We start from the raw sequence: 20,254 nt of genomic DNA on the forward strand, positions 1-20,254 counted from the left end.
GCTTAAAGGCACAGTAAGCCTCCCGTAAACCATCACAGATACTGTCAGGCTTTTACACACAGTACAAACACCCTTTAATTTAAACACTCACCGCTTGAGAACATCCTAGGTGCCCTCCGTAAAGAGCGAGCAATTTTCAAAGAATTTATTTTTGCGTGGTTTATCTTACCCCTGAGCCATCGTGAACCCGTGTGATCCAGTTTCCCTTTTTCCCAATGCAGTCGTCAGTTTGTAATTTGAATGCGGCTCGCTGTGAGCCTATCTGCAATAGCACGTTATTATGTACCTCTGACTATACACGAAACAAACGGCTGTGGTTCACAAGAACTCTAGCGATGGCTTTTGACTGTTCAGAGGAACTGGCGACAGGAATAAACCGTCGTGTGCTACGAGAACCACGAGCTTGCGTGACCCTGCTTCCGGGCTTTTCTTTTTTCAAACTTTTCAAACTTCGAATTAAACTGATCTTGTCTTGTTGAAAAAAGAATTCTTTTATGATGTAAGAATGTTTGTGTAACAAGCTGTCAATTTATTATTTAGATTTTAAAAGTTAGGTCTAGCGCCAAAACGCACCACGGTCCGATTGGGATGGAGACAATCCGAAAAATTAATTCTTTGAAAATTGCTCGCTCTTTACGTAGGGCACCTAGGATGTTCTCGTTCGGTGAGCGTTCAAATGGAAGGGTGTGTGTACTGTGTGTAAAAGCCTAACAGTATCTGTGATGGTTTACAGGAGGCTTACTGTGCCTTTAACTGAATGTTTTTATATCGCTTCACGCGACTTGTTACTATCTGTGATGGATTTGTCCTCCTCTTTCAAGCCGCCACCTCACCTACCGCAAGTGTACATTTAAGGCTGTACTGACTTTATACACTTTAGCGAAATGTACCCTTTTTTTAATTATAGTCTTACAGACGTCGTTTTCATCCTCATCCCTTTCACTTGATTCAGTTGCCTCCAAATTTGTTGAAGATTTTGTTTTATATTTAATCAAGTTTTGACTAAATGTTTTAACAAAGACTGTGAATTGAGGCGAGTGTGGTGGTGTATGAGAGTGAGTGAGTGTGTTTGTGTAATACAATTCTCAGAAAACTGGTCGATAAATCTTCAGGAAACTTTACATACAAATTCTTCCAGATGACATTCCCAGACCCTTGTTTTCCTTTTTTACATTAAGTCAAGTTTTGACTAAATGTTTTAACATAGACCGGGAATCGAGACGAGGGTTGTGGTGTGTGTCCGTGTGTGTGTGTGTCCGTGTGTGTGTGTGTGTGTGTGTGTGTGTGTGTGTGTGTATGTGTGTGTGGAGCGATTCCTAGAAAACTACTGAGAGTTCCTGGGTATGATATCCCCAGATTTTTACATCGTAAAAGCTTAATAATTAATTTAGGAGTTTGGTCATTACAAATCTCAAAGTTTTGATTAAAATTAAAATTCAGCAATGGATCCAAAAGTGCCTTTAACTCATTCTTTATCAATTCCTGATTCCCCCCCAAAATATATAGATATAATATGTTTGGATTAAAAACAATTAGAAAGATAATAAGAATAACAAAAAATGCCTTTCCTATATAGCCCTGTACGCTACTGCGCTGTATACTGGCTTGTCACTTCAAGCAAATGAGAGGAGCTACGTTTTGCATGTGAATATCAGCGCTTTCAGTCTCTGTCACGGATTATCTTCTTTATTTCATGAAATGCAGTGCGTTTAGTACCATTTTGTGAGTTTGACAGATTGACTAAATGTATCAATTTTGATTCACGCGACTTGTTTATAAATAACTTCGATGACGTCATATCCGGCTTTTACTGAAAGTTGAGAGGGCACTAGCTGTCTGTGAATGAATGTATATGCGCTACTATGACATCATTGAGGAACAAACAACAACTCCAATAATAAGTCCCCTCCACTGTATTGGGTCAAATAAATAATACAGTTTAGTTATGATATATACACACATTAGGACTGGGTGGCCGAGTGGTAACGCACTTGCGCTCGGAAGCGAGAGGTTGTGAGTTCGACCCTGGGTCAGGGCGTTAGCAATTTTCTCACCCCCTTTCCTAACCTAGGTGGTGGGTTCAAGTGCTAGTCTTTCGGATGAGACGAAAAACCGAGGTCCCTTCGTGTACACTACATTGGGGTGTGCACGTTAAAGATCCCACGATTGACAAAAGGGTCTTTCCTGGCAAAATTGTATAGGCATAGATAAAAAAAAAAGTCCACCAAAATACCCGTGTGACTTGGAATAATAGGCCGTGAAAAGTAGGATATGCGCCGAAATGGCTGCGATCTGCTGGTCGATGTGAATGCGTGATGTATTGTGTAAAAAAATTCCATCTCACACGGCATAAATAGATCCCTGCGCCTTGAGTCCGAGTCTGGAGATACGCGCGCGATATAAGACTTCATATAACATACACACACAATCATGAAAAGAAAGATATCAGGGTTATGGATTCAAAACCGGGTACTCACAGGTTTGGCAACATGGAAAAAACTGTTTGACAATCCCGTGCACAAGCTAACACAATAATCTTACCCGGAGTCTATAAAAAAAATCACTACCCGTGAGGTAGACAGAAAAACACACACACAGTCTGTTCTTTCTTTCTTTATTTGGTGTTTAACGTCGTTTTCAACCACGAAGGTTATATCGCGACGAGGGAAAGGGATGGGATAGAGCCACTTGTTAAGTGTTTCTTGTTCACAAAAGCACTAATCAAAAAATTGCTCCAGGGGCTTGCAACGTAGTACAATATATGACCTTACTGGGAGAATGCAAGTTTCCAGTACAAAGGACTAAACATTTCTTACATACTGCTTGACTAAAATCTTTACAAACATTGACTATATTCTGTACAAGAACCACTTAACAAGGGTAAAAGGAGAAACAGAATCCGTTAGTCGCCTCATACGACATGCGGGGTGCAGAGAAATAAGGATGTGGAAAAGAAGACTTTTGGTAAGTGAAATAAAGGTGATGGATCCAGTCAGGTAGAAATAAGACAACAAGAAAAGAATTGGAAAACTGCAGGGAATAGTAGGGAGAGTTTTCTTGGAAGGAAATATAGGTGAAAGGGCTGGTAAGGCAGAAATAAGACAAAAGAAGAGAAGAAACAGAACCGTTAGTCGCCTCTTACGACATGCTGGGTAGCATCGGGTAAATTCTTTCTAGTCCCAACCAATATGGGACTCCCCCTAACCCGCGGGGGGTCACACAGTCTGTGAAATCACTGGCACACGGTATCCACAGTACAATACCGACACACGGCTAGTGTGTAAACGAAAAATTACAATCACAGTTCACACTTAGGATTTAGACCAGACTGCGACAATCGTCTGATCCAGTTGCTAAATACTAATTATACCTTAAATAGGTTCTCCTGAACATGGCTTAACTCAACTAGATCACACCCAAAAAAAACTGTCGATATGTCCGTTCACTTGAAAAAGTAGCGGTGTACTTGATCCTCCGACTGGCGATCTCGACCTAACCAGTTCACTTCGTCCCGTGACCTTTCTGGGTCCAACTATACGGACTTTCCTGTAACCTCGCTGCTAGCTTCGTGAAAGTCCCGTCGAACTTCAGCTAAACTGGTCCAGAGAAATAAGATATTCGGCGGCTTCTCAGATGATTCTTCTTTCCCGGCATCTGGCCGCAATCCTCCTCTCATGGACAGGTTACTAGACGCACTGCACAAACATGAAGAGCGGACATCTTGTTTTTACAATCTGTCCTCTACGAACTAGTTTCTGCAATGTAAATCGGTTCAGCTTACGCGATACACAAAATATCGATATTCGAATGCCTATTAAAGTTACCTGTTAAAGTGCTTTGACGATCGCGTCTCAGAAAACACAAGTAAGGGCTGGAACCTTTTCCTGCATTCTCTCCGGGCATTTTCTCCTCCCGCGCGATTAACATCGAGACCTTTCTCCTCAATGGACAGTCGTCAAGTGTGCTGCTAAACTAGCTACGATTCACGAAGTTAACTGTTCGCTGGTTTGTGAGCTCTGTTCACTCCGTGCAACACACATTTCCACGTGTATCTTGTTGGCTTTCGTGAATCGTGGAGGATACAAATGCTAACTCGGCCTGACTCAGTTGTTAGCCGTTTGATTTCCTTCACACTGTCACGCCTTTGTTTTTCATTCAAATGGATTTAAATGAAGGTCAAGTAATATTGTATTAAACCCGGGCCATGGCATTGCATTTCATGTTGGAAGCTAAAATCTAATTCATGAGTTTGGGAATAAAAGTCTCAAAATTCTAATTACAATGTCAATACGAGATTCAATAATGATTGCTTTGAATTCCTTATCGTTGGCTGTATGTAAAAAAACATATGTTTTGTTCTTATTGTGGCGGAGCGCATGCGGGTGTTGGCAATTACAAGAAGCAGAGAGGGAGAGAATACACAAACAATAAAAAGTTTGATGAATACATTGAATGATGTTCTCTGTCCTCTTTATTGCATAACACTCACGCACACAATCACCAAGCATTTAAAATAAAAGTTAAAAATAGGTTCGTCAGACTAATGCTACTTTTCAACAAACACTTTCAACACTTAGTCTGAAAAAGGTGGAAACACATACTCCGCACTCAACTCAGAAGTAACTTGAGGCAAATCTCTACTACGGAAAAGTTCTGTTGCCACAACACTATAAAGTCACTGGTGTGTGCTCTAAAACACGCTATTAAACACGGTAGTAAACACGGTAGTAAACACGCTAGTAAACATACACGCTATCCCACCAAGAGTCCGCTCGGCTGGGAAAACAAAAAGTAAAAGCAAAATCAGTAATTACCGAAGCGACAATTCATATCAAAGTACTAGAATGAATACCCGCTTCGCCGGGTAGCCGGCTTCGCCGGGAAGAAGTACTTAGAGCCGTACGCCGGCTTCGCCGGGTCCGAACAATGGACCCGCCAAGCTTAGGTCCCTCCCAGATTCGTGGAATGGGAACAGCACGAAAATGATTCAGTGGCCATAATGCCATTCCTGACCATATCGAGTCCCATCCTTGTCGACGAATGTAACCGTGTTAATCACCTTTGGAGGCGAACTCCACTCAAACAGGACTGAGCAAGTTATGGCTTCTCAAAGGAAGGCCAGTACATAAAATTATACAAAAGCCGCCAGACCACATCACAAACAGAACTGAACAATGCAGAGGTGTTGCTCACATAGAGACACACACACACACACACACACACACACACACACACACACATAAAAAAAACACAGAGAAGCCGTATCTATAGAGAGATAGATGACAGTGTATTTTTCGCGTGGCTATAAATTGATTCGACCTTTGCACTTTTACAGTGAGGATAATTTACGGGTCCAATTTACGTTCTGGACACTGCGTTGACCTTCTAAAAATAGTAACAGTAACAGAACGCCGGGAATATCCGAAGACGCTCCACTCACACTATGAGTGCACCATACGAAGGAAGGGAGGTAAACGCTGAAAACCTGGAGAATATGAGAAGATAAGGAAGAGTTACTTATAATGGTGAAATGAACACAAAAACCAAAATCGATTCAGCGCTGCGCGCTGAGAGCACGTGTTGAAATATCTCATCGATGATATTGTGTCCGGGGTGTAGCTGAATACGGTGTTCAAATTTGAAAAAGATCCACCGAGAACTTTGGCTTTGGTGTGTCGGTATGGGGGCCCGGGTAGCTGAGGTGGAACCAAAATAGCTGAGGTGGAACCAAAATCGTTTCCGCGCTGCGCGCTGAGAGCACGTGTTGAAATATCGACCAGGTTGTGTCGTGTCCCGGGTCTACCTGAATATGCCCACCAAATTTGAAGCAGATCCATCGAGAACTTTGGCCGTGCATGGCGAATACACAAATACACAAATACACAGATACACACACACACAGACACACACACCGACACAAGTCGTATATATATATAGATCATCTCACACAGTCATCAATAGCCGGAACCACAGTTACAATTATTCAAGTTCCAGTATTACATCATGCATGTTTGGTTTTCTCAATCTAATCATTGGCCTTCTCTTCTGTTGTTAATTACACATCATTTTATTACAGCTGTCAATTTCCAGACAAAACAACAGACCATTTAGCCAAATCCAATATTGGTCCGAGAGGGGACCAACTTTCTGTGCTTGCTGAGATCTAATTCCAACACATTTACATGACTAAAGAACAATCAAATTATTGTGCCAATTCCAAAGAAGGTGTACCGATAACAAAAGGTCTATTCTCACCTGGTCTACATCATCTCTGGACACGAAACACTCCCTGGTTCACAACAGCATTCAGTTCCAGGACATCCAGCCAACACACACTCCATCACTGGATCAGTCCAGTTGGTACACACCAACACACACTTTTTCACTTCACAAATGCATAATTCATCCAAAGGCCGGCAAAGCTTGACATGTTTTTCTCTGCCAGTCCAGGTCACAAGTGCGCGTTTGTTTCAACCTTGGCCGAGTTCATTACAACTTTTACTCATTTTAGTCGGGAAAAGGGGAAGGGGGGAGAGGGTCCTATATGACGCTGCTTGATTATGCGTCGCCACCCCAAACATTCTTTTATCAATACGATCTAAACTAATTCAACTTATTAAGAACAAAACTAAGCATTCCCCATTCAGGAATATTCAAACAAATGCATAGTCTGTGTGTTTTCATTCAAACCGAACACGCAGACGTAACAAAGAAACTACAATGGGAAGAAGGATAACTTCCTCATTGGGCATGCTTAGAAATGAGAATGGCTAAATATGAGTTATTCCCCTTTGCTGCATGCTGACCAGGAATTCTCCTGCTTTGTTATGACTAGTACAGTCGATCTTTCTCATGTTGTGACTTGCTTTATTTTCACATTTTCGGTATTTAAAACAGCAAACACACACACACACACACACACACACACACACACACACACACACACACACACACACACACACACATACACTGAAGAAGTTTCCATTCTGATTCGGTTATTTTATTTGGTGCTATATGTTTGCTTCACATTGTTTCTTTTTTACATTGCTTGAGGTATCCCAATTCGCTAAACACATCCATAATGCATGCATGGCTCATTCGAAAGAGGGCAACTGAACAACTGATGCCCAATAGCAATAAATACTGAACAACTGAACAATAAATAGCAATAAATGATGACAGTGCCAAGTTTTTAAGTACAAAGTGAAATCATGTGACTGGACAAAGGCACAATTACAAAATACAAATAAATAAAATCGAGGCCCATTTTAAATTAAGTTCTCAGCTCATGGGGGAAGCATAAGGTGACCCTAGAAACCGAAATTAGGAGATCTCCCGCCCCTAGGGCAGACTAAAAAAAAAGGGGGGGGGGGGCGGCTAATTTGTGAAATAGTATAAAAGGAATCAAAAACTGTATACATGTATTTAGTTAATACCCCAAAAATTGTATAGTATATACGATGTCAGACCCTTAAGAAAGTTAGTTAGTCATTGCTTAGACAAAACAAAACAAAATAGTCTGTTTACGGTATCCCGACCAACCCTATTTTGTCCCCGCCGATCCTAGACTTTTTTTCTGGCATTTGGAGAAAAAGAAAAAGAAAAAAAAAATCAATTTTGTTCCTGTTTTTTCGCAAAATAAGTTAAAAAGATGGTTATAAAAAAAAATTAAGAAAAGCCGACCGACCTCTTTTTTTGTGCCTATGTTAATGTAAACAGACTAAAAGGTACATCACAAACAACACACCAGGGATGATACTATTTAATTTTGATCATAATTTTTATATTTTTAATTTTCAGAGCTTGTTTTTGTACGGAGAGAGTTGGCAATTGTTTATCACATTCTCTCATCTCATTGACTCTCCTTCGGCTCCTTGGTAACATGCGTTCCCATCTCTGCCAGGATTGGACAGGCATAAATGGCAAAATAGCTCGCATACAAAAGAAATTCTGGATCCCAAATTCCTAAAACAAAACATACATAGTACATAACATCAATAGCAATACAATGTAGTTTCTTTGATAACATCTAGTGAGTCAGTAGTCCGTACAAAACAGCATTTTACAAGTTACTTTCATGATGGCACTTACTTTACACACTTCAATCTTCACCCCTTCTGATCACACCCATAATATGTGTTCAATGAGAGGATTGGTTCCTCATGGCTGACCAAGACAAAATAAGTCATCATCCATTTTGTGATAACAAATTTCAGTTGCACAAGAAACATACAGTCTACACATGTGACAGTTTCATGACTTTACGATTCCGCTTTACACATTTTCGAGAGAATGATCTGGAGCAGTCCTTCAAAGTGAAATGAAGACGAACATTTGTGAATAAGCGAATCACACTGCCTGGCAGGTCACAGACACCAACAGCACACAAGAATGTGCTGTGTTTTAGCTCCTCCCTGAACATTTGCATCAAAGAACCTTTCACTTTCCTGTCAATCAGAATCCTGTCAATGTTTTTGGTATACACATTCTCCAGTATTTCAACCACACCAGTCAACTGTTGACTTGGGACAGTTAAACCACAGCCATCCGGAAGGTCTTCAAATTGCTTTGCTTGCAGGAAGATTTCTGAATGTGAACCAGTCAGAGGCCCTGTGAGCAATGGCTTGCACTCATTGCACACTTTCCCTAACAACTTCTTTGCAATATATCCCGATATGTACACCAGGATATTCTGTTCGGCTAGTTGCAGTAGCGCATCTTTTTCAGAAGGCGGTGGACAGGCTATGTCTCGGAGGTCTTGAAAAGCCTCATACTGACTGGACTCACAAACCACCTCTGTCATGTTGTCACAAATCACCTCTGTCATGTTGTAACAAACCACCTCTGTCATGTTATCACAAACCATCTCTGTCATGTTGTCACAAACCACGTCTGTCATGTTGTCACAAACCACCTCTGTCATGTTGTTATCACAAACAACCTCCGTCATGTTATCACAAACCATCTCTGTCATGTTGTCACAAACCACCTCTGTCGTGTTGTTGTCACAAACCACCTCTGTCATGTTGTTATCACAAACAACCTCCGTCATGTTGTTATCACAAACAACCTCTGTCATGTTGTTGTCACAAACAACCTCCGTCATGTTGTTGTCACAAACCACCTCTGTCATGTTTTTTTCACAAACCATCTCTGTCATGTTGTTGTCACAAACCACCTCTGTCATGTTGTCACAAACCACCTCTGTCATGTTGTCACAAACCACCTCTGTCATGTTGTCACAAACCACGTCTGTCATGTTGTCACAAACCACATCTGTTATGCTGATGTCACACATCCTCTCGGGCATGTCCCCATCACACACAATCTCTGTCATGCCGACATCACACACATTCTCCGATACTCCTACCGGTCTTGCAGTAGAATTGTCTCTTTTTGATGAGACACATGTCAATGTCAGAAGAAAGCTGTCATTGTCGTCTCTGCAGTTGCTACCTGGGCTGTGTAGAAAAAATGTATCGACCATGAGCTGACGGAAAAACAGCCTGAACTGTGTAGCATCAGGGTTGTCAAGGTGTCCACCTTTTCCGCGAATGCATGAAAAGAAATTTTCCAGACAGTCTTGGTTTAACCTGTCCGTCATCAAGAAACGAACTCCATGCTCTGTGTGGAGCTCTTCAAATAGACCCAGCAGAGTGTGAATGGCCAGTTGCCATCCAATCAAGCATGGTAAAGAACGAGATGAACCTGATTTTACAGTTTTCAGCCACTCTAGGGTCTCCAACAAAAATTCTTTGTGACCGGAAGATTCTGACATTGCATGGCCCATCTGCCTTCCAGCATTCTTTTCACTCCCACTGTTGAAACAGTTGAAGAGTCTGTCAAGTCTCTCAATAAACTGAGCAGTATGAATTGCCTGTGTAGGCAATGCATTCAGCTGTACAAGGGTGGATATGCCAGCTGCCACTGAATGTGACATTACTTGTGCTGCTAATGACACACTCATATTGGAGAACGCAGGCAAATCAATGTGTTTTGCTGTGAGCTTTGGTGCCATGCGTACCGAGTTCTTTCTGTCAAAATCATAGAAAGCTTCAACATGGTCCCATGAACATTCATTTCCGTCCACACTGAAACCAGTTTTTTTCAGGTTGTTGCGCATGGACTTCAATAGGTGAGGTGGGTCATGTATGAAGAAAATCTTCTGGTCATTGTGCAGAATGTAGGGCTGATTCAGAGAGATCTTGAAGTGTTTTTCAAACATACTTCTGTTGTTCGAGCCCTGGTCACCTATGACAAGTTTTGGTGTTAACCCAGCCGACTGCAGCCTGTCGATGCAGTTTTTCACCAGGCCATGAAGCCTGCCACTCTCCATTGGTCCACTGGACAAGAAATAGCCAATCGGCTGCTTCCAGTGGTGCAAAAGCCCTCGTGCAATGAAAACAGTGGCGTGGTTTGCAACAAACCTGGTCTTCTCCCCATTCCCAAAATCCTCTAGTCCCTCTACCTCATCTCTTTCAGAGTTGTACTTCACCTGTTCCTTGATCGTCATTTCGTCTATCACAATGGCACACAGGTCGGAATTCGCAGACATTGCAGACACCTTTCTATTCAGAGCATCAATGACCTTGTCGTGAAAGCCTGGAAAAATTGCGATTTTCTGCATTGTTTTGCGCAAGATGGAAACAGAAGGTAGCAGAAAGATCTGTTTAAGTATCTTGTATGCCTTTGGGCTTGCATGAAAGATAGATAGAGCTGTTGTTTTGTCTTTCTCGGTCCACCTGCGCCCTTGTTTTTTCTTACCCACCTCCCTCACCTGTGATTTCACAAAATCCAAAGCCTCGCCTGATAATATGTGAGACAACTGTTCTATCACAAAGTCTTTCTTGGGAGGCTTGGCTAATTTACTCGCTCGTTTTACACGGGGTTCCATCGTTTTCTTTTCTAATCGGAAAACCTTGCTCCTCAGTTTGTTGACCTTCTGCCGAAGTTCCGCTTCACGAGGGGATGGGGAGGATGACGACTTTGATGCTTTACATCCTATGTCCTCCAGGATCGCCTGAATGTCATCTAAAAAAGAAAACACACACACAAAACACACATAAAATAATATAACCTTAACAAGTTATAACCTGGAAGAAATTAAAACACTTGTAATTAGATCACAAAATGAAATAAACAATAGCGTAGGAAGGCAGGCCAGAAATGAAGTGTATTAGCAACTATGGATACGATGTGGAACAATGATGGAATTGACCTTGTTTGGTACTGAATGGGTGAGGCCATAAGGACAACAGTACGAGGTATTCACACACCATGCCTCTAACAGGATATGTGTTCCATCTTTACGTGTGGGAACTACACGTACAATTTCATCCATCCATGCATCCGCCCTATACAGCTTCTTCTTCTTCTGCGTTCGTGGGCTGAAACTCCCACGTACACTCGTGTTTTTGCACAAGTGGAATTTTACGTGTATGACCGTTTTTACCCCGCCATTTAGGCAGCCATACGCCGCTTTCAGAGGAAGCATGCGGGGTATTTTCGTGTTTCTATAACCCATTAAACTCTGACATGGATTACAGGATCTTTTTCGTGCGTACATGGTCTTGTGCTTGCGTGTACACATGAAGGGGGATAAGTCTGCAGGTCTGCACATAAGTTGACCTGGGAGATTGGAAAAATCTCCACACTTAACCCACCAGGCGGCCGCGACTGGGATTCGAACCCTCGACCTTCCAATTAGGAGGCCGACGTCTTACCACCCCGCCACAGCGCTCGTCACCCTATACAGCAATTATCAACTATGTAATGGATGGGTTTAAAAAATGTTTGATGTCAGGGTGTTCTTTGATCATGGTTAAAAATCTCTTACCTGGTTGAACAATTTGTGCATCAGGCGACAGGTCAGTGCTGGCTTCATTTGTAGCTACCCTTTGCGGTGGTGGCTTCCTCCCACAAGCAACCTGCAAATGCACAGCTCTTTAACTGACAAACTCAACTTTAAAGCACAGCTTAAAACCAACACCCAGTCACAATGAAACAATTCTCCCAATTTCATGGCATTGGTCTTAGGCCACACAAAAAAGTGTATGTTTCTGGTAAGGCAAAACAAAATATAATCTGTTTACGGTATCCGGACCGACCTTTTTTTTCCCACCGGCCCTAGACTTTTTTGGGGCATTAAAAAATAAAATTAAAATAAAATTAAAATATTTAGATGGCTAAAATACAAAAATAAAAAGCCGACCTACCGACCCTATTTTTGGGCAGCCTATGTTACCTTAAACAGACTTTTTTGTGGCCTAACATGACTAAAGGTGGAGATTTTTTTTATAACCTTTTTTTTTTTTAAACCATCTTTTTAACTTATTTTGTCGAAAAACAGGAAAACAATCGATTTTCGAATACCCCTTTTATTTTTGAAAATGCAAAAATAAAAGTCTAGGGTCGTCGGGAAAACATAGGTAGGGTCGGGTGACCATGCAGAAACATACAACTTTTTTGTTGTTGACGCCGACCCTATACTTTTTTTGCCACTTGGGGCTGTTTTTCGGCAAAATAAATTCATCATATCATCATAATCAAGACGTCGATCCAAAATAAGAAACTACTTTTTTTGGTTGGCCTTATCATTTTTTTGCGCTAAATGCAAACAGGCATTATTTGATGGGAACGATGCTGTTTTTTTCAATTCTTACATCAGCCTCAAACTTGTCATTACTTAACCTGCATTTAATAGTGTGCTTCTTTGGTTTGCAACAACCTAAACCCAATAAATAACTAACCTTCGGTGGTGGATTTGGCACTGCAAACAATGTTGGGACAGCATTCCACACAAGTGATCCCCTCTCTGCAGGATTGTTGTACTGGTTGGCCTCAAAGTGCTCAGTACAAAGCTTGAGGCCTTGAACATCAGCTGGCTGCAGCTTTTCAAAATCCTCTCGCCTTGTGAATTGCATCCATATTCTGCACCTAGTTTGACAATAAAAACAACTGTGTTATTGTTAAACTAAGCAAAAAGGAAAGACAAAAAAAGCTAAATCAGATCTTCAGTCTGCAAGAAGAAAGAAAAAAATTATATATAAATCACAATGGTCACTGAGAGAGAGGATTTAGGGCCAACAATAGAGTTCCGACTTGTCTTCGAAACCGAAAAATTCTAGCTTGCCCAAGAAACACCCCCAGCCCAAAATCGCTTACGGATACACCAGTACAAACAGGAGAAGATAAAAACATGCTTTGCAAAATTGTGTTATTTCATTGTGTACGTACGTAATTATGATCACAATCATTGACAATCTGATCACACGGGCATGATTATGATTGAAAGGAATCGCCTTGTCAGCTTGTGAAATGGCATCCATTCTAAATCTAACGCTCTGCCTAAACGCAAAACGGATGAGTGATGTACCTTTGTACTGTAGTTTTCCCGTAAGCAAGGTTTGATAAAGGATTCAGCAAATATGCCCACGGGTAGTTTGTCATCAAGTGTAAACTGTTGTTTTGTACTGACTGCTGACTCACACTGACTCACAGTCGTAAGTACTCGCTGACGCTGTAGATCTAGTCTACTGAGATAGTTGACTCGAGCCATTGCATTCTCATTCTGAAGAAGGTAAACCTGATGAAATAATCACTGCACAACCCACCTTTTTTCTTCTTTAGGGAACTTGTGGAAAGTTTTCCCGAAGCAGCTCTGTTTGTAACGGGCGTTCTTGCAACCAAGAGCCGAGCAAAAATCACCACCGCCTCGCACGCGATCGGCCATTTTGTTTTCGCCGCCAGCATGTGACTAGGGACGATAACCCACAAACACTTTTTCGCATTTTCTTCGCAAGTTCCACGTCTTCTTTATGTACAGTGTTTGGACGTAACCAATAGACACAAGCTGACACCCCTGTCTGTGAAATGACGAAACCCTGAAACCTACGTCATACCTACGTCATACCTACGATAACAGCCTACGACGCAATACAGACGCTAGAAGTTATAATTCTATTGACACAGTCACACAATGTCAATACAGATTTCTCTCATTCACCACATTATTAAAACCAGTTCAGAAAGTTAAAACAAATTTAAAAAATGTGCGCTTTCCTGTTATGCGCAAGCGCTACTGCGCTATACCGGCTTGTCACTTCAACTAATCAGCAGGCCGCAGCTCGCATTTCTGTAGGCTTTTCACGTGAATATGTCGGCGATTTTTCGGTCGCTGGGTATCGGCGAAGCTATTGTCTTGGTGAAGGAATGCAGTGCATTCTGTTTCATTCTGTGAGTTTGACAGATTGACTAAAGGTATACATTTCACTTTATGCGTCTGACTTTTTTAAGAACATTCATTGATTGTGCACTGAGGTTTAAGCCCCTCTTAAGGCTTGAGTCTAACCTTGGGTACAAGAAGTACTATTTAAAATGGGTCTTCCGCCAAAGTGTTGTCCAAATTTAACCAAATTAGACTCCATTGATAAATAACTTATTGAAACAGGGTATTTAAGCTCGAAATTTGAATATGTTTTCTTTTCAATCTTGCTTATTTATTAAGTTGTGATTCTTCTGCAAAACTTTAATCCCATACTCAAGTTTATTCTGTCATCTCATTAAAAAGGGGTTATCGTTTCCTTTTTGTTTTAGTTCTCAGTCCTTGAACTTACATATGAATTTTGTTTTAAAAATGTTTTATCTTTTTTTTTAACCTTTTCTCGGGCGTAGAATAGAAGCAAGCTGTTTGTCAACTTGGTAGGCGGTAGGAGAAGTAGAAGCACCATAGTTCAAAATTTGGAAAGGGCTATTCATGTTTTACTGTGGTTCAAGGGGATGTGACAACTGGGTCGCAACTCTTCCACAACGCTTAAGAATCCTGATAGTTATTTTCGGAAAATGTCTTTTTCTGTCGACATTTTTTACTTGATGTGGAAAAATGGTAGATCCACCCTACTTAATGATACATTCCTTCTCGGGTAAGCGATCGTGTACCCCACCTCGGATCTGCCCTGAACTTGCATGTGACAAGAATATCCCTCGACACAAATATAAACCACTGCCTCCTTGTATACTATAGGAACGTTTTACAAAGTTGATGAGAACAAAATTTCCCTTTGCACAGACTGATTTTCTTTATCAGTCCATGTGGAGGGATGTTCTTATTACACGCAAAAGCCTGGACAGATCTGTTGTGGTTTACATGAAGGCTCACGCGACAAGGACTGTGCCTTGAAACACCTTGAAATACATTGCAGCAACAAGCACAGAGGCGCAGTCAGGAACAGTGTTCAGATTACCGCTCAGGACGGAAGACAAAGCAAGCAAGACCAAAATCAGACAGCCAGCAGCGACCATGGAGGAAGTGAACGACCTTCTGCAAGACTTTCGGTCAACCATGGGCGAGTGTCTTCTCTTCCTGAACAACGTCAAGAAGATCGGAGTGTACACGGTAAAGGCAGACGGAACAGTTGAACTGGACTACGAAACGCAGCTCAGTACAGACGAGAACAACACCGAAAGACAGCAAGAGTTCTACGAACACGTGAAGCAGGAATCCAAAAAGCTGAAAAGGGAAGGTTCCTTATCTGGACTTACTGATTTTTCCTCCAAAGAGGTCGCTGTACACTGCCGTCTTTGTCACAATGACCAGTCAACAGAGGACTGGTTGGTTGTCCACAGGTTTGGTTTGTCCAACACAGAGACTTTGCCAGCAAAATTACAGCATGCAGAGTTAGTACAAAAGCATAATTTGCTTCCTCTAGGAGGAGTTGCTCTTTGCTTGTCCCTGACAAAGGAGGATGTTAAACGTCCAGCGCCGTCTCTTGCTGTTGGGTCCTCCTACGCCAAAAAAGCATTCAGACCGGGCAGCATCAGCACAACGCACAGCAGGGGAGATGGTGCAACAAGTCAACGTCAAGAGGATAGGCAAGAGTCTGCGTCATCTCGGAACCAGGGAAGATTTCAGGCCTTCTGCATGCTGCCCATCCCAGTCACCACAGGCCTGCCAGTGCACGTTAACGGTCGCTTTGCGCTGGATCACGAGACACGACGTAACATCGACATCCGGCCTGAACACAAACTGACGTCATGGAACCAGCTGCTGGCTCACAGCGTCATCGTACCTGCTTACGTCACTGCTCTTCACGAGGTCAGGCGGTTGTGCTTTTCTAGAGAAGAGTCTTCGTTAAGCACAGCTAGTGCACAGACATACAGTGAAACTAGCCTCGTACAGAGCGAGAGTGGATCCAACAGAAAGAGGAGAAAGACAAGGAGACTGCAGGACGTTGTCAAGCAATCACAGAAACATGGCAGTCTCTTGGACTGCAAGGACTTGCAGAACAAACTGAAACATTATTGTGACTTCTTCCCAGATGTCGAGATGGAAGTTGATCATTTTTGGAAGTGTTTGATGACGTCGTTCTACAAGCTGCTTGCTGAGAGGGAGGAGGGCGTGTTCCCTGTGGTGCGAACAGATCTGGATCGCCTGCTATGGGTACCAGCTGTTAAATCTGAGGGTTTCCCTGGGTACTTTTTGAGACATCCTTCTGCTCGTTCAGGTCTGAAACACGTACTGAAACAAGTACTGATGAATTTAAACATGAACATTATTGAAAGTCCTTTCAAACTCCACGATGCATTCATCAATAGTTCAGTGCAGAGTGTTAAAGCTGTGGATGAGGAAACAGTGATAGATTTTCTGCAGTCCTGTCACAGCGATGATTCAGACAGTTGCACCCTGAAAGACCTCCCTGAGCCTGTCGAGGACACTGGTTTCAAAACTGTCGACAGTGTGCGTGATGTTCTGCGCTTCATACAGAAAAAAGACATGGACCTGGAAGGTCTCCCTCTCAGCTTGAGGATGTCGGGTCAGCTGCATTGTTTCACTTCTCAGGATCCCACTATCGTTTCGAAATTTCATGATCTTCTGCCAGGCTCCGGTGAGGTCTTCTTGCATAAAGCTTTGCTGTCGTTGTTGAGCCTGAGCTCATTGAATCCGTGTCCTGACTATCTGAGGCAACTTGACATTGTAACGCTAGCTAAGAACTTGCCTCAGACCTTAGATCAGTCTGTCTTTGGTTGTGGACAGATTCTGTTGTTGAAAGAGATACCTTTACAGCGTAAAGAGTTTCATATGGCTCAATGGATTTGTCGTCTCTGGAAATTTTTGGACAGATTAAAAACAGACGAAGAACGCAATGATGTTCGTTTGTTGGAGCAATGGAGTGTCATTCCAGCAGTGAAGGACAGCACAATCTACATGTTTCCTATCCAAAATAAAAACCATGTAACCCACATTCCATTACCGTTATCACCAGAAGAACAAAGACATAGCATTGACGAAAATCACTTTATCAACCGCACTCTTGACGAACTTCTGCTGCACAAACTCGACATAACAATGGTAGCACCTCAGGGCTTGGCCACTCAAATCGTGGCATCAGTTACAAATCCACAAGGTCTCCTCACAGCCCTCATCAGCTCATCTGTTCGTGGACACACTCTGTCGAGTAAGAAAGCTGAAGCCATTCTGGATTTCTTTTACACAAAGTTAGATTGTCGTGCATTTGCTCCAAAACTACGCCTGTTGCCCTTTTTTGAAAGACCTGACGGTACCTTCATAGCTGTTGAAAACGAAAGGACTCTGCTCTGTCTTCCAGATGGAGTTCCTCAAGATGGTTTGCGTGAATGGTCCGTCAACAAAGGCATATCTCTGGTGAAAATAAATCACCGGCTGTTGGAGCTGTTCAAACTGCTTAAGATAAACACCCCTGACGAGGAAGAGTTCTACACTCAGCATCTATTGCCAACAGTTCCATCTCTTCCAGTAGAGGCCATTCCCAGGCACATGGAGTACATCAAAGACCTTCTCAACTGGACAGACGGCACACCTCTGCTCGAAACACTGCGTCGGACACCGTTCATCAAGGGGATGGACGGAACTCTCACCACTGCCTTACAGTTCTTCAGCCCCTACTGCAAGGTGTTCAAGGTGATGATGTCACAGGAACGGTTCCCTCCCCCTCCACCTCCATACGATGATAACGAGTGGAAGTTGTTCTTGGAGAGTGCAGGCATGGTCAGTGAGGTATCAGAAGATTTGTTTCTTACCTTTGTCAAACAGGTCGCAGAAGCAGGACAAAAATCAGTCTCTTCCAAGCTAAAACAGCAATCTCATGAACTAGTAAAGTGCCTGAAAAAGTCAAAAAAACTCCGAGGCGAAATATTTCTTAAGCAGTTGAAAGGTGTCAAATTTCTTAAGCCCATGTCATATCATGAAGTACTCAACGGTGAACTACTTCGTGCCATTCACCAGTTGTTCCATGCACCTACCCCGCTGATATCATTCTCTGAAGGCCTGTCGCCTGACAAGCAGTACCTTGGATGGTCAAGCTCGTGCCTCTTGTCTCGTGACGCGGATCCTTCACGCTTCGATTACTGGGAACGTTACATGCATGAGTGGGTTGGGTTCAGCCCACAACCCTGTGTAGACCTGGTTGTGAGACATGTGAAGAACGTGTGTCAGTCACTCAGCACGAAAGTCAAGGGTGACATGTCTGTCCTAAACGATTTTGACGACTTGAAACTGACATCTCTGGAAAATATCATGGAGGATATCTACAAACATTTGGAGCAAGAGCCTAATGATACGCTGGAGCAACTGCGGGATGTTGCTATCATAATTGATAGAAAAAAGAAAGCCATGTACTCACCAGATCAAGTTGTCATCACAATTCTTCCAGAGCAGATTGTGGAGGGTCTTGTTACGGGGGCTCCAGAAACACTGGGAAAATATTTTGACCTATTTCGAAGACTTGGAGTGTGTGAAACGGTCGTTCTGGATCATTATGCTATGGCTTTGGAGAGACTGCACAGCATGTCTCATGGAGAGGTTCTCAACCCCAATGACCTGAAAGTGGTTGCTGCCGCTGTTCACAGTTTATTCAGTCTTTTGAAACGAGGTGATGATAAGGACTCTCTGTCAAAGCCTCAACTGTTTCTCCCCGGAGAAGACATCAGCATGATGACAACGGAACAGATTCCACAGACAAGACTAATTGACTCGCGACATTTGATCCTGGAAGTCAACTACAGCCAACAGAGGCGATTGAAGAAGCCTATCAAAGAGCTTGCCGTGTTTGTAGGTTTCCGTCGACTTGACCTCAAAGGCCATGAGTTTTATCAAGAAACCGTTTTGCTCCCAGAGCCGTACAGAATGAAAGAGTGGCACGAAGTTGTGAGAGAGATGCCGATGGAGTCATGCAAATCTCTGGCAAAAGGAGACTCTGAAACACGTATTGTTGCTGACCTCCTGAGGTCAACACAGTTTGCAGTCGTGGTCAAGCGCCTGGTGCAGCACCAGCGGGTTAAGAAGGGTCAAACTTTCACAGAGGATGACGAGAAGAAGATAGAAAAATCATTGAGGGAACTCATGGTTCTCAAAGTTACAAATCTGAAAACGGTACTCTTCTACGATGGACATGAGCTGCAGAACACAACAGAAGACAGACAGTTATTTGTGATGCGAGAAGCAAAAGATGGCGACGCCGCCAGCCATGGATCAGTGAAAAAGGTGACTTTGTACATCGACTCCCGTCAGCAGGTAGGCATGGACCAAGGGAAGCACGGAAAGTTCATGTCCTTTGTGCATAAAGCTGTTCAATGGGCAGTCGGATACGAGTTTCCTGCAGTTCTTGATTACTGCTTATCAGGTGACTTGTCCTCTGCGACAGAGAAAATGGATGATGCAGGCATAATTCCTTACAGCTTGACACATTCCGTGACCACGAGCACAGCGTACCCTCCCCCTGGCTCCTTTGTTCCCGAGGACATGCACATTATGCTGGACCAGGACGTGTATGAGTTCAAGCCGTCAGAGTACGTGGCCCACGAGCTGCACGACCCCATCCTGGACACCCCGGGCAGTGATACAGACGACACTGACAATGATACAGAAGACACTGACGACGATACAGATAACACCAAGGGCAGTGATATTGGTGGCTCGAGGCCAGTCTACATCTTTGCCAAGGTGAAGGAACTAAAAGAACCTAGCGTTGCCAATTACGTCAGAACAAGGCTGCTGCTGCTTCGCTACGTCATAGACGTTGGAGAGGACGAGGAGCCAAGAGAGGTACGTTTGTCTTTAAGAGATAGGTTCCAAGAGTAATGTACATGAACAGACATAATCATTTGTTGTGTTACAGGCTACTAAAGAAGCAGAACTGAGACGTTGTGTGCGTATGTAAAAGTATTTATTGAAAGGAATCAAGAACTTTGCCAGCATATAATTTACAGTTTGTTGGAAGAG

General features: G+C 42.8%; 2 protein-coding genes across 3 annotated transcripts in view; both read left to right on the forward strand.

Annotated features, from left to right (window-relative positions):
* LOC138977295 (sacsin-like) overlaps positions 1 to 18,446 on the forward strand; it is a 36,254-nt gene extending 17,808 nt beyond the window's left edge. The window contains exons 12-14 of the mRNA XM_070350195.1: positions 15,201 to 16,811; positions 17,262 to 18,022; positions 18,435 to 18,446. Of these exons, the coding sequence (XP_070206296.1) occupies positions 15,201 to 16,811; positions 17,262 to 18,022; positions 18,435 to 18,446 (2,384 nt within the window). The remainder of the gene's footprint in view (positions 1 to 15,200; positions 16,812 to 17,261; positions 18,023 to 18,434) is intronic.
* A 41-nt stretch (positions 18,447 to 18,487) lies between these two features.
* LOC138976613 (sacsin-like) overlaps positions 18,488 to 20,254 on the forward strand; it is a 30,293-nt gene continuing 28,526 nt past the window's right edge. For both annotated transcript variants that reach the window (XM_070349480.1, XM_070349479.1), the window contains exon 1: positions 18,488 to 20,077. In XM_070349480.1, the coding sequence (XP_070205581.1) occupies positions 18,497 to 20,077 (1,581 nt within the window). In that variant the 5' untranslated portion in view covers positions 18,488 to 18,496. The remainder of the gene's footprint in view (positions 20,078 to 20,254) is intronic.

Source organism: Littorina saxatilis, linkage group LG9, assembly GCF_037325665.1.
Source record: "Littorina saxatilis isolate snail1 linkage group LG9, US_GU_Lsax_2.0, whole genome shotgun sequence".
Taxonomy (NCBI): Eukaryota; Metazoa; Mollusca; class Gastropoda; order Littorinimorpha; family Littorinidae; genus Littorina; species Littorina saxatilis.